The sequence below is a fragment of the Rhamphochromis sp. 'chilingali' genome (genome assembly GCF_963969265.1).
Source record: "Rhamphochromis sp. 'chilingali' genome assembly, chromosome: 2".
Lineage (NCBI taxonomy): Eukaryota > Metazoa > Chordata > Actinopteri > Cichliformes > Cichlidae > Rhamphochromis > Rhamphochromis sp. 'chilingali'.
The window spans coordinates 17,985,790-17,997,027 of record NC_137930.1 but is presented as its reverse complement, the minus strand read 5'-3'; the positions used below and the strand labels follow the sequence as shown (position 1 = coordinate 17,997,027).

Sequence of the window (11,238 nt, the reverse complement as noted above, 5' to 3'; positions counted from 1 at the left end):
GTTCCGGTGATAGTTTGTTGCGAAATAGTGGCCCCGGAAGCCGTATTCTGTAAAGACGGGCTACGTTATAATTTACAAGGCGGGTCCTAGGAATTGTTTGTAGGGTACTGTGTCAACAAAGCTGGGCTAGAAACGGGCAGCTTGCAGATTTCGGATGGTAGTTGATGTAAACATGGTGCAAATAAGACTAGAATAATGTGGTCGGCTACGTGATGAAAATGAAAGTAACCGCACAAAGAAACGGATGCTGGAATTTGACAGAGCTGGAAAGGCAATTAAAAATCTTTTGATATGGAACCTTTGTGATCATGAATCGACGGTGGCTGACTGGGCATGTCTCTCTCGAGTCGGCGTGAAAAATGAGTGTCGTCCGGGCCATTGGAAGCAGGGGTTTGCCGAAGGCCTTGATATGAACGTTCTGGTAAGAGTCACTTGCTTATTTAACCCATCCGATCGCTAATAATGTGTGCGGAGCTGCACTACCCTAACATTTCCTACATCTTATCCGCCTGTGCAGATGCTTCGCTGGCTTTGCCTGCTCACCCTGAGCCTCCCTCTGTTGTTTTGGGTTGGACATGTGATGATACGGGACGGCCCATCACCTGCTGCGGCCAGGAAGGGACTCGAGGGCTACAAGAGGATCAAGCCCGACAGAATGGACCAGGTGAGACACAAGGAGGGTAGGATTACACAAAAAAAAGCTTACAGAGGTCTGGTTCCCTTAGTTCATGGTGACCGTGAAAACTGATAGCCACTCATATTAATTATACAGTGCATTTCTTAACCTAAATAACAAAGGCATGCAACTGTCAGTCTGTCAGTCTCTGTTGATTGTATTTGTGTGTGTTAGGGTGAAAACCATTACTACAGATCTGTAGTATTTCTGTCAGACTGTGAATACATTTGCATCTCAACAAGACAAAAAGCTAGAGCGTACCACAAAAGAACACAGGAGTGGCTTTGGAAAAAGTCTGTGAAAGTCCTGAGTTGCACATCCAGAGTCTACAGCTGAACCCAGTAAATAATATAATCAATTCCGATTGTTCCCAGCAAGACATACTTGACCTAAAATTCTGATTTCGTCTATTTTAATTAGCCCAACACAAAACATTATGAAAGCACATTCTGTAATTACAATGGAATAACAGCTGAGCTATAACCATCCAATTACTGATTTATGTGCACAAACCACAGCCTAAAAAATTCTCATCTTTCCCCTTTTCTCTCCACAGATACTGGACATCAACTGTAGTCAGTGTGCCTTGGTCTCCAGCTCAGGTCAGATGCTCGGAGTTGGCGCCGGAGAGGAGATAGACAAAATCGGGTGTGTGATCCGGATGAATAACGCGCCCACTAAGGGGTTTGAGAAAGACGTTGGGAGGCGCACCACCGTTCGTGTTGTGTCTCACACCAGCGTTCCCCTGCTGGTAAAAAATGAGCAGTATTATTTCCAGCAGTCAGCAGAGACCACATATGTGTTTTGGGGTCCTGAAAGGAACATGAGGCAAGATGGCAAAGGACACATCTTCAATGCCCTCCTGAAAATGGCAAAAAAATATCCAAATGTCCGAATGTATGCTGTGACGAAAGACAAGATTGAGTACTGTGACGGGGTGTTTCAGAACGAAACGGGAAAAAACAGGTACGGTAGGAGTTTAACTCGTAAGTTGTACAAATAGAAAGTGTAGCCATTTACACACTGTATAACTTTGTTCTCTAATTCAAAATATTAAAGGTGAAAATATAATTTACCCATTTCAGCCTTAAATCAACTCAGTTAAATCTTGATACCTTACTTTAAAGGAAGTTATTGTGAATTCTTGTGTTCAAAGTTTAAGTTTTTCTTAAATGAATTACAGTTAGAATGTGAGGAAATAACTGCTATAACCTGAAATCCAAAAATGTGAGCGTCAAAGAGATATCAATTGAAGCTGCGCTTGGGCTGGGCTCTATGTAATACCATGTTTTTACCAGAAGGGGGTGAAGCTACTCAGTGTTCCCATTGTTTAATCAGGTCAGTCATTTACTGAGGACGTTCTTTACACAATGACAGCCTGGCTAATGGCAAAACCTCTTGAGGAAATGAGGGTCTCTAAAAAGAAATACAGTGGAGGAAATAAAAATAAGTAATCCAGTCTGGGATTTGTGTAAACATGGTGACCAACTACACAAAACATCTTACCGCTGTGTTTGCCAACAAGGGTTTCTCCACCAAGTACTAATTCATGTTTTGCTTAGTGATCAAATACAGTTCACTCCATAACATGCAAATCAATTTCTAACTTTAATGTTATGTGTTTTTCTTTCTGGATTTGTGGTTGATATTCTGTCTCTCTCCATCAAAATGAAACTACCATAAAAATAGAGGCTGTTCTCTTTCATTTGGAAAATGAGCAAACCTACAAATTCTACAGGAAATTAAATAATTACATACCCTCTTCTGTACAGTGTATGATACAGTTATGATCTAATGTGTAGATTATGACTGGTGGCAGTTGTAGGATTTATTTTTGAATTTGTAAGAATTTGCAAAACTTTTTTTGGAAGAACAAATATTCTGTGTTTCTCACTCAGAATGAAAACTGGGGCGTTTCTCAGCACTGGATTCTTCACAATGATTCTGGCCATAGAAATGTGCGACAGCATCCATGTTTATGGAATGATTGATGACGGCTACTGCAGGTGAGATTATGATCCATAATCAAGCTCCATCTTTTTTTTCTATGTGTGTATATATTCTATGTACATACAGTGGCTTATTACTATCTTTAGTGACCTACTGTTTCCCTCCTGTCAACAGCCGAGCCAATCACAGTGTTGTTCCCTACCATTATTATGAACAAAACAGAATCAATGAGTGCAAGATGTACAAGGTCCATGAGCACACCCAACGTGGAGGCCATCGCTTCATCACTGAGAAAGCCATCTATGCCAAATGGGCAGCACGCCACAGGATAGAGTTTAAACACCCCTCCTGGAGCCTCTGAAGAATGAGATTAAGCTTTACTGGTAACAAATGATAATGGCCCCTCGGTATTGCAGAGATCAGTAGGACTACAAGAAAAAAACATATTAAAACACAACACCATAAATTAAAACCTGTCAATACCAAAGCTGCTTTTAGATTCTTTATAACTGTGCCTTGACTTTTGCTCTTTTCTGCACAGTTTTTTTTACTTCATGCTTCAATCTGGCCTGTGTAATATAAAGCTGCAATTATATACATTTCATTTGAGACAGAAAGTGCATTATAATTATATACACAGACTGTATATAAAAGATATACCTAGCTAAAAAAAAAGCTAATGTTCTTTAAAGGTGCTTCATTTCAAATGGCCAGCAGGGGGCGACCCATCTGGTTTCATCTGGTTTAATAGAAGTCTACACGAAAACAGCCCTTCAACCCTTGTTATGAGTTTGTGGTCTCAGTTTCAGGTTTTACTGAATATAACATGTTGATTTTATAAATTATATTCCTCAGAGTCAAAACAGACAGTAATTAGATTAAGCTTTACTTTGTGGTGGACGCTGTCCCTCAATTTCTCATTAAGAACCTCACTAACCAATGGGTGTCATGATGACTATGCCATCATGGCCATCTTTTATATACAGCCTATAGTTATGTAGGGTCACAATTAGGTTAATGCTGCTTTTGAATCGATAACAAATTGTCAGAAAATAACTGGCACTTACTTTACCATCACAGAAATCTAAACACACATAAGATAGTGGCATTTTAGCATTTTTGTATGAAAGATAACTTATTATAAGAAAGTCAACCACCAGAAAATCCAGCTGATTAGAACAAATAATGACTAATCCCTTCAGCACTTCTATTATTGTTTTACACGCTCTTGGTCCATGATCGTGATCAAAAGATGACAATGCCGATTCAGCATTAAAGCACAGTTGAGGTAATAGTGTATTTATGGCCCCGGGACATTTTAAAAGGAAAGCTGTTTTCAGACAAGCCTTTGTGTTGCATTTCATTTGAACTTTTTCAACAAATAAGCATATTTGAGCAACTTGAAGTTGGTGTTTATTTCTGTAAAAACCTCTTGCTGTTATGCTGTAAGCTCTCTACTGAAAGCTTTATGCTTGCATTTGTTGCTAACACAGTAACTGTAACAATATGGGCGAGTTACAGTGTTAAAATGCTCGAAGTGGCAACATTTCATTGAATGTGCATTAACGTGTTCAGGTCTTTCTGTGGTGCCGTTGAACTCGTGATTCTGCAGTTTGCTGTTTTCACATCTGCTTTGGTGGCCACATACTCGCTCACACTCACGGAAACTGAAAAAACCCTTTAGGGTGTGTGACAAAATGTTACATTTGAATGAACAATTGTGAGCAAAGGAAGACTCATTGTCTTGTTTTAATACTAAATTTCATCTTTAAAGTTTTTTACCATTTATATTTTGCTGCCTGTTACTATTAAAAACATAGCACCGCCTTTTCAGTTGCATAATGCTTATTTGGTGGCTTATTACAGAGACTGCATCAGTATTTGCACTAGTGAGGAAGCGTTTTACTATGATGTGTACTTCAGACATGAAGTGTTTAAATTTACTTGTGTTTTAGCAGCCAAAGTCCATGTATATGGTAAAAGGAAGAAAAAAAAACAACCTTTGAAGGCACAAACTTGAATGTAAACACTCATCACTGTGAGATAAGTGTTATCATGAATAAACCTGCTAAAGAACACTTTCTGTTTGTATGTGCGAGTTTGGATTTCAGAGTCTTGTTTACTTGAATATGTGCATCTGAATTCAGTTCAGTGCTTTGGACATTCTTTGTCTACCCTCGGTGCTTTCACCAATATCCGATTAGTCAGTGTGCGGATGTGAAAGATGATTGGCTCACTTCTGTTAGCTTTTGTTATTTTAAAATTGTATAAAATACCTCCATTTTGTTAATACAGGATTAAATAAAACATTACTTTTAAAGGGAGGATAAAGTGCATAAATCCAAATGTGTTACTCATAGACTGCATGTCCTAAGTATATACTGTTGTTGTTTAAGTTTCCAGTATAACATAGCATAGGGATTGTGGGGAACAGAAAATGTTTCAAAGAGGAGCCTTCTGTGTTAAACTGAAACTAAACTAAAGAAATGAAAAGTGAGGAAAGTGAGACTCTTCACTTGTGCCGAACTTTGTCACAGATTCAAAATTAGCTTAATAATCAGCACAAGACTAGTTAGCAGAAGGCAAAGGCCATTTAGTATTTCTCTCAGAGGGCAGTTGTGTCTGGCTGGAAATCAACTAATTTCGTGTCTAAATTTGTGTCACTTCATGCCATTATGCTCCCCCCAGAATTGAAAAAGTTATGAAGATTCATATAAAAAAAATTAAAAAAAAACCCCAAAAAGAAACGCTAAACAAATTTGACACTCCACATAGATCACTTACCCATGAATCTCAATTTATAGTTTATTTTATGTTATTGTTATTTTGTCTTGGATTTGTGTTTTCAATTCATTTTACTTCATTAGTTCCCAGAGTAGAAGTAGTTATTTCAGTTCAGTTTTTATTTATAAAGAATTTACTTTTAGTTTGGCTTTCATTAGTTTAATTTGTTAATTATTATTATTATAAGGCCTTTTGTTAGAAGTAAGATTTGGAAAATTTGGGACAGATATTACAATACATCTCATTACACTGCAAAGGCAGATGACTCACAATTATGCAGACATCCCAGGTCTGAATAAACACATGCAGCAAAGCTTCAGGTAGGTTTCAGTGACAAATCTGATCTGAATCAGTGTTGTAGTGGGTGGACTCAGATTGTCTGTTTCAGAGGTGGGATTCCTCCTGTGTCTAGGTGGCCTCACTCACCTAGAGGCTGTCAGCAGTTACTCATCTCTGTACTATTGTCTGTTTTTTAAGGCTGAAGAACTCCCTCAGTTGATGTGAGATTGTTGTTTGCCTTTATTTAAAGCTCTGTGCTGTTGTGCCTCAGTTTAGATGCTTCCTTACCTGATTTCAGTTTCAAAATGTTTAACACATTAGTTTTAGATAATACTGGCAACCTGGGTTGTGTTCTCTACTTTCCTGTTAATCAACTGTCTTCACAAAGCTTTATGTAGACTTTGTGCAATGCATATTATCTGTTACTTAATTTATGGAATATGGAGCAGCATTTAAAAGACTAAAACTTGGTGAAACTAAAATGAACTGAAAACAATAACAGAAACAGACATAAAATAAAACCTGATTACAAAGGACATATCTGTGACGATGTCAGGCTACATCCTGGAAACTACCGTAGCAACGTTTGTTTATGAGCTCCGGAGTCCGCAGCTGTGCTCACTGCTCTGCAGGCACACAGAGAGGACGGGGGCAATGACGTCAGAAAGTGGTGCAGGAAGATAGGCACGAGAGAAACGAGGGAGAGCGTTAACGGAGGCTAAACAGACCATGAAAAGGTAAAAAACCCGGACCATTACGGGCCCCCGTTAACCCATTATCACCCGTCAACTTCATTGATATGCTAGCACCGTTAGCCGGACGCTGCTCTTAAGAATAACCAGTAAAGAAAAGCGTAACCCCGCGGAAAGCGGCCGGTTGCGCATTTAAGATGGTGTTTTTGTATCAAAATGTGTAATATTTGGCTTTAACATTTGTCAGGTGTACCTAGCAGCTGTATGACGGCTGCTAGGTACACCAGCACATAGCCTGTAAATACTTACGTGTCTAAACATGCTATTAGACTAATTACAGCTAACTAGATAATATCACTACGAGTGGCGCCATTTAAATGAAGTGGGATGAATTTGTGTGCATGTCTGTTTTAGTCTACCTTTTCCTGTTTAGGTATGATGACAGACAATTACAGTCCGTGTGCTGGAACTGATCAGGAAGCATGGGGCTCAGGCTGGGTGGCAAGGTAAGACCTTTAGAGGGTGTGGTGGCACCATACCTCTTGCCCTTAGTATCTTTGTTAGTACTGTTAAAAAGTGCAGGCACTTGTTGTGACTTTCGACTGATGGCTAGAAGGTTGCTGGTCATCAAGAGCATTTCTGTCCCTGGCACTTTTTGGCACAAAGACCTGAGAGATGCATATGGAGCTTCAGTTGACGGGAAACCATGAGCGGCGGCAGCAGGGGTGGGAAACTTCCAGGCCTCAAGGGCCAGTGTCCTGCAGGTTTTAGATGTGTCCAACACAGCTGATTTAAATGGCTAAATTACCTCCTCAACATGTCTTGAGGTTGTCCAGAGGCCTGGTAATGATCTAATCATTTGATTCAGGTGTGTTGACACAGGGTGGTATCTAAAACCTGCAGGGCCCTTGAGGCCTGGAGTTGCCCACCCCTTTTCTACAGCCATCTGTGTAACACAGTGGTGGTTCTGTCATGGTTTGGGGCTGTTTTTCAGCCAGTGGAGTTTGGGATTTTAACAAAATTGATAAAAACTGATTAGTAATACAGAAAACTACGATCAGAGTGTGTTCGACGAAGCAGTACTATTTGGAAAGCATTTGATTGACTGTGGCTTCATTTTTATTAACATGACAATGATCCCAATCACATTGACAGTGTAGTAAAAGCATACCTGGATAGAAAGAGAAAAAAAACCTCATAAGTGGTCAGTGGTATGTCACTCTGGGAGATGTGACATATGATAATGCTGCAATGATCAGCCGGTCGATCAGCCTGTGAGCCAGCAGCTTTATGATGATGATGCTGCAGCAGCTGGTGCTAAAAAGCAGGCACTTGTGGCTGTATGTGTTTTTCTTATCTAATATCTTTGTTTATATTAGTAAAAAGGATGTAGTCAACAGGATTTACGAAAGGGTTATACATGAAGCAAAGAGATGACCTGCTTTGGTAGTGCCTAAAGAGTTGAGAGGCATGCCTCAAGATGTTTGACATATTATAGTTCAGCAAGTGATTTCCGCCAGTTTTAATATTGGCGGCCATTTTTTGGGAAACAACCACTTTCTTGGCATGTCACAGGCTGCTATTTTCATGCTGTCAGTCAGCTGCATCATGCAGACACTCAGTGGTCAGCCGGTGGTGAGTGGCTCAGACAGTGAGCATGTGCGTTTTGAGGGTTAGCCTCATTAGCTGCTGCCTCTCCATTAACAGTTTGTTTGTACACAGGAAACAACTTTATGTCAGCTTTTGTCTCACTCTGCATGTATGCAAGTATGCCAGATGGGGCCACTAAAACATCTTTTTGTTACACTGTGTATGATTTAGGCCTACACTAAGTCACTCATAGCAAGAATCAGGGCCAGTTAGAGCTTGCCTTTTTGTGTATTAAAATCTAAAATAACGTGGTTGTGTGCAGTTTCACTTTTTTTTAAAACATTTAATTTTGCTGCTGCATTCTCACACACTGTGGTTTTCATGGTCCTTTCTTAATCCAATAAAAAGTAAAAGTATTGCCTCTAGTTTCCATGTTAGTAAATGTTTTTCTGTATATTGCACCATTGTGTTTTACTCTGCAGGGACAACAGAGCCACAAGATGGTGATCTTTGCTGCCATCCTCATCCTGATGACGCTCTTCATCCTGTACAGCTCCAACAATAACAGCAGCATCGATGCTGTCTACGCTTCTTTCCATGTGGCTACCAACCATGCCACCAAGACCACAGACCTGAGGAAATGGACAGGAAAAGACGGCTATGTGCCAGTTTATGGGAACAAAGTAGGTTGTGCACAAACACTCAAAGTTAAAGCTGGAACTATAAGTGAACTTTGAACCAGAAATCAATATAGAGTCAGTTTCCCGATTGGTAATGCGAGTGAAATTAATTTAGTTTTAGAGACTGACTGCGACACTCATTTGGATATATAATCTTGTGTTTTATTCTAAATACCTGTGAAGGTATGGAGACAAAATGGAGTGCATCAAATGCTGCTGAAGTAATTTACTAATATGTATTTTGGAAGAAGCTGTAACAGGATGTCATTAAACTGGGCCCAGCTCAGGCTGTCCTGTGAACGCTATATCCAAGTTGAGTTTTATCTGTGCATAGGGGTGGCTTCCTGAACCAGCCAATAGTAAAGAAAAAATGTTGCTTTTTTCCTCTTCAGGAAAAAACTGCATTGACTGGGATGTCAACCCAATCTGAAGTTAGAGACTTGGGATAAGGTGCACTGCCTCCAAATTGTCCCACTGCCAACCGTTATAATGTGATCAGAGCTAAAAACACCCGGAAACTCCCTGAAAGAAACTCTTATTGTTTTTTTCTTATACTGCATGTCAATAAAGTTTATTATTTTAATCAGGTAGCGAGAATCTGATATAGTGATAACCCTGCCTAACACACTGGGCTGTAGTTGTTAAGACTGGGCAGATACATGGACGTTATCATAGACTATGTGTGGCTAAACCCACACACATTTGCATGACCCGTGTTGCTGAAAACGTCTATATTAACTTATTATCATTGTTATGAGCATTGTCAGCTGGATTTAGCATTTTAGTTTTAGTGTTTTTAGGTTTTTTAAAAATTAAATCAGCACTTAAACTGGTAAAATATAGACACCACACCACTGTTGCGGACAGCTATTGTTTTAATATGTTATCTTAAAAAGCTCCATCTTGTGCTTCTTTTCAGAGTATGACCATGCACTGTCATGAGTGTGCACTGGTGACGAGCTCCAGCCACGTCTTGGGTAGTCGAGCGGGAGACGAGATTGACCGCACCGAGTGTGTGATCCGCATGAACGACGCCCCTACGACGGGGTATGAATCTGACGTCGGGAATCGGACCACTCTGAGGGTCGTAGCCCACTCCAGTGTTTTCAGGGTGGTCCGGAGACCTAATGAATTCCTACGACATACAGACAGCCACCCAGTGATCATTTTCTGGGGACCCCCAAACAAGATTGGGAAAGATGCCAAAGGAACCCTGTACAGATTGATCCAGAGAGTCAGCATGACCTACAGAGACTTCTCTTGTTTCACTGTCACACCGAGCAAAATGCGCAGATTTGACAGCCTGTTCCAAAGAGAGACAGGACGTGACCGGTGAGTGTTAAGGGTGGTTATAAAATGTTTTGATAAATGTAACCAAATGCTGTTTTCCTATATGTTTATTTTTTCTTCTCAGACAAAAATCTCACTCGTGGTTGAGCACAGGTTGGTTCACAATGGTCATAGCCATTGAAATATGTGATAATATCAAAGTATATGGGATGGTTCCACCCAATCACTGTGGGTAAGTATAACATTTGACTTCAACCCATTACAGGGAATTTAAACCAGTTAACCAATAAAGAAATCAATTTGTTTTTCCAGAAGAAAATCTGGATCCAAGAAGATGCCATACCACTACTACAAGCCCAGGGGCGGTGATGAATGTGTAACATACATCCAGCACGAGAGCAGCCGAAGAGGAAACCACCATCGCTTTATTACAGAGAAACAGGTGTTTGCACGCTGGGGAAAGCAGTACAACATCAGCTTCACTCATCCCAAATGGTAAAAAGCACTTTTCTGAAGACTTTTCTCTGGAGTTAACAGGTGCACAAATGAGCTTTATCGGTTTGATTTCATTGGAACTTCCCCCCGGATGAGACCTCTTTAAAAAAACAAAAAAAAACCAGACTAAGTATGAATGATGGATATTTTCAGAAACCGATGAAAAGCCTAATATTGGACCACATCTCGGAATAGAGGCATGGGATTTTTTTATTTTTTTTTATTATTATTGTTTTGTTTTTTACAAAAGCTCAGTTTCAAGCCTTTTTCCCGAAACCTGGTGTATATTCCACACTGACTTGTGTCTTTTGTAAATAGAAAATGAATTTACAAAGATTTTTTACATGTTTTTTTGTTAAATATTGAAAAATGCAGTTTCTCATGTTGAAAGGGGATCAGCAATCATGTCTAATCAACTATAACTAAGTGGCCTATAAAGTACTCTTTATAGCTATAGTTTTCTGTTTCATACACAGGAATCGTATTCTGCCATCACTGCAGCCATAGCCAGTATATCCCTAATCCAGTGTACAAATAATCTATATTATAATCTATATTGGGGCCTTATGATACAGTGTAAGAGCACAAGTTCAAGAAACCATTGACAATACATTGTCAGTATCTTAGCTGGATGAATCCAATTTGTCTACATACAGTACACTTTTCAGCTCTTGACACAAAGCATCCTAACAGTAGCTTAGTAAGTCTGAATTCGGCACTTTGTATGTAAATAATAAGACAATCTGACCTAAGATTTAGTGTCAATTAAAATAACTATAATATAGTGTTTATGCTCCTTAGA

The 11,238-nt window shown here is 39.6% G+C and overlaps 2 protein-coding genes across 4 annotated transcripts; both read left to right on the top strand.

The window, feature by feature from the left end:
* The first annotated feature begins 98 nt into the window (after positions 1-98).
* Positions 99-4,704, top strand: st6galnac4 (ST6 (alpha-N-acetyl-neuraminyl-2,3-beta-galactosyl-1,3)-N-acetylgalactosaminide alpha-2,6-sialyltransferase 4). 2 transcript variants are annotated; one of them, XM_080874746.1, is made up of 5 exons: positions 99-421; positions 518-664; positions 1,233-1,324; positions 2,575-2,682; positions 2,801-4,704. In XM_080874746.1, exons 1-5 carry the CDS (start codon positions 245-247, stop codon positions 2,985-2,987), a joined length of 711 nt encoding a protein of 236 aa, XP_080730872.1. In that variant the 5' UTR covers positions 99-244; the 3' UTR covers positions 2,988-4,704. The 2 variants fall into 2 exon arrangements, with proteins under 2 accessions (XP_080730872.1, XP_080730871.1); XM_080874745.1 differs by having other exon boundaries at positions 1,233-1,642.
* Positions 4,705-6,227: 1,523 nt separating this feature from the next.
* st6galnac6 (ST6 (alpha-N-acetyl-neuraminyl-2,3-beta-galactosyl-1,3)-N-acetylgalactosaminide alpha-2,6-sialyltransferase 6) lies at positions 6,228-10,661 on the top strand (the record flags this gene model as incomplete). Of its 2 annotated transcripts, XM_080874518.1 has the most annotated exons (6): positions 6,228-6,426; positions 6,815-6,887; positions 8,454-8,654; positions 9,571-9,983; positions 10,066-10,173; positions 10,254-10,661. In XM_080874518.1, the coding sequence occupies 5 exons, from the start codon at positions 6,864-6,866 to the stop codon at positions 10,438-10,440; spliced, it is 933 nt and encodes a 310-aa protein (XP_080730644.1). In that variant the 3' UTR covers positions 10,441-10,661. The 2 variants fall into 2 exon arrangements, with proteins under 2 accessions (XP_080730644.1, XP_080730643.1); XM_080874517.1 differs by lacking the exons at positions 6,228-6,426; positions 6,815-6,887 and having other exon boundaries at positions 8,403-8,654.
* Positions 10,662-11,238: the final 577 nt, after the last annotated feature.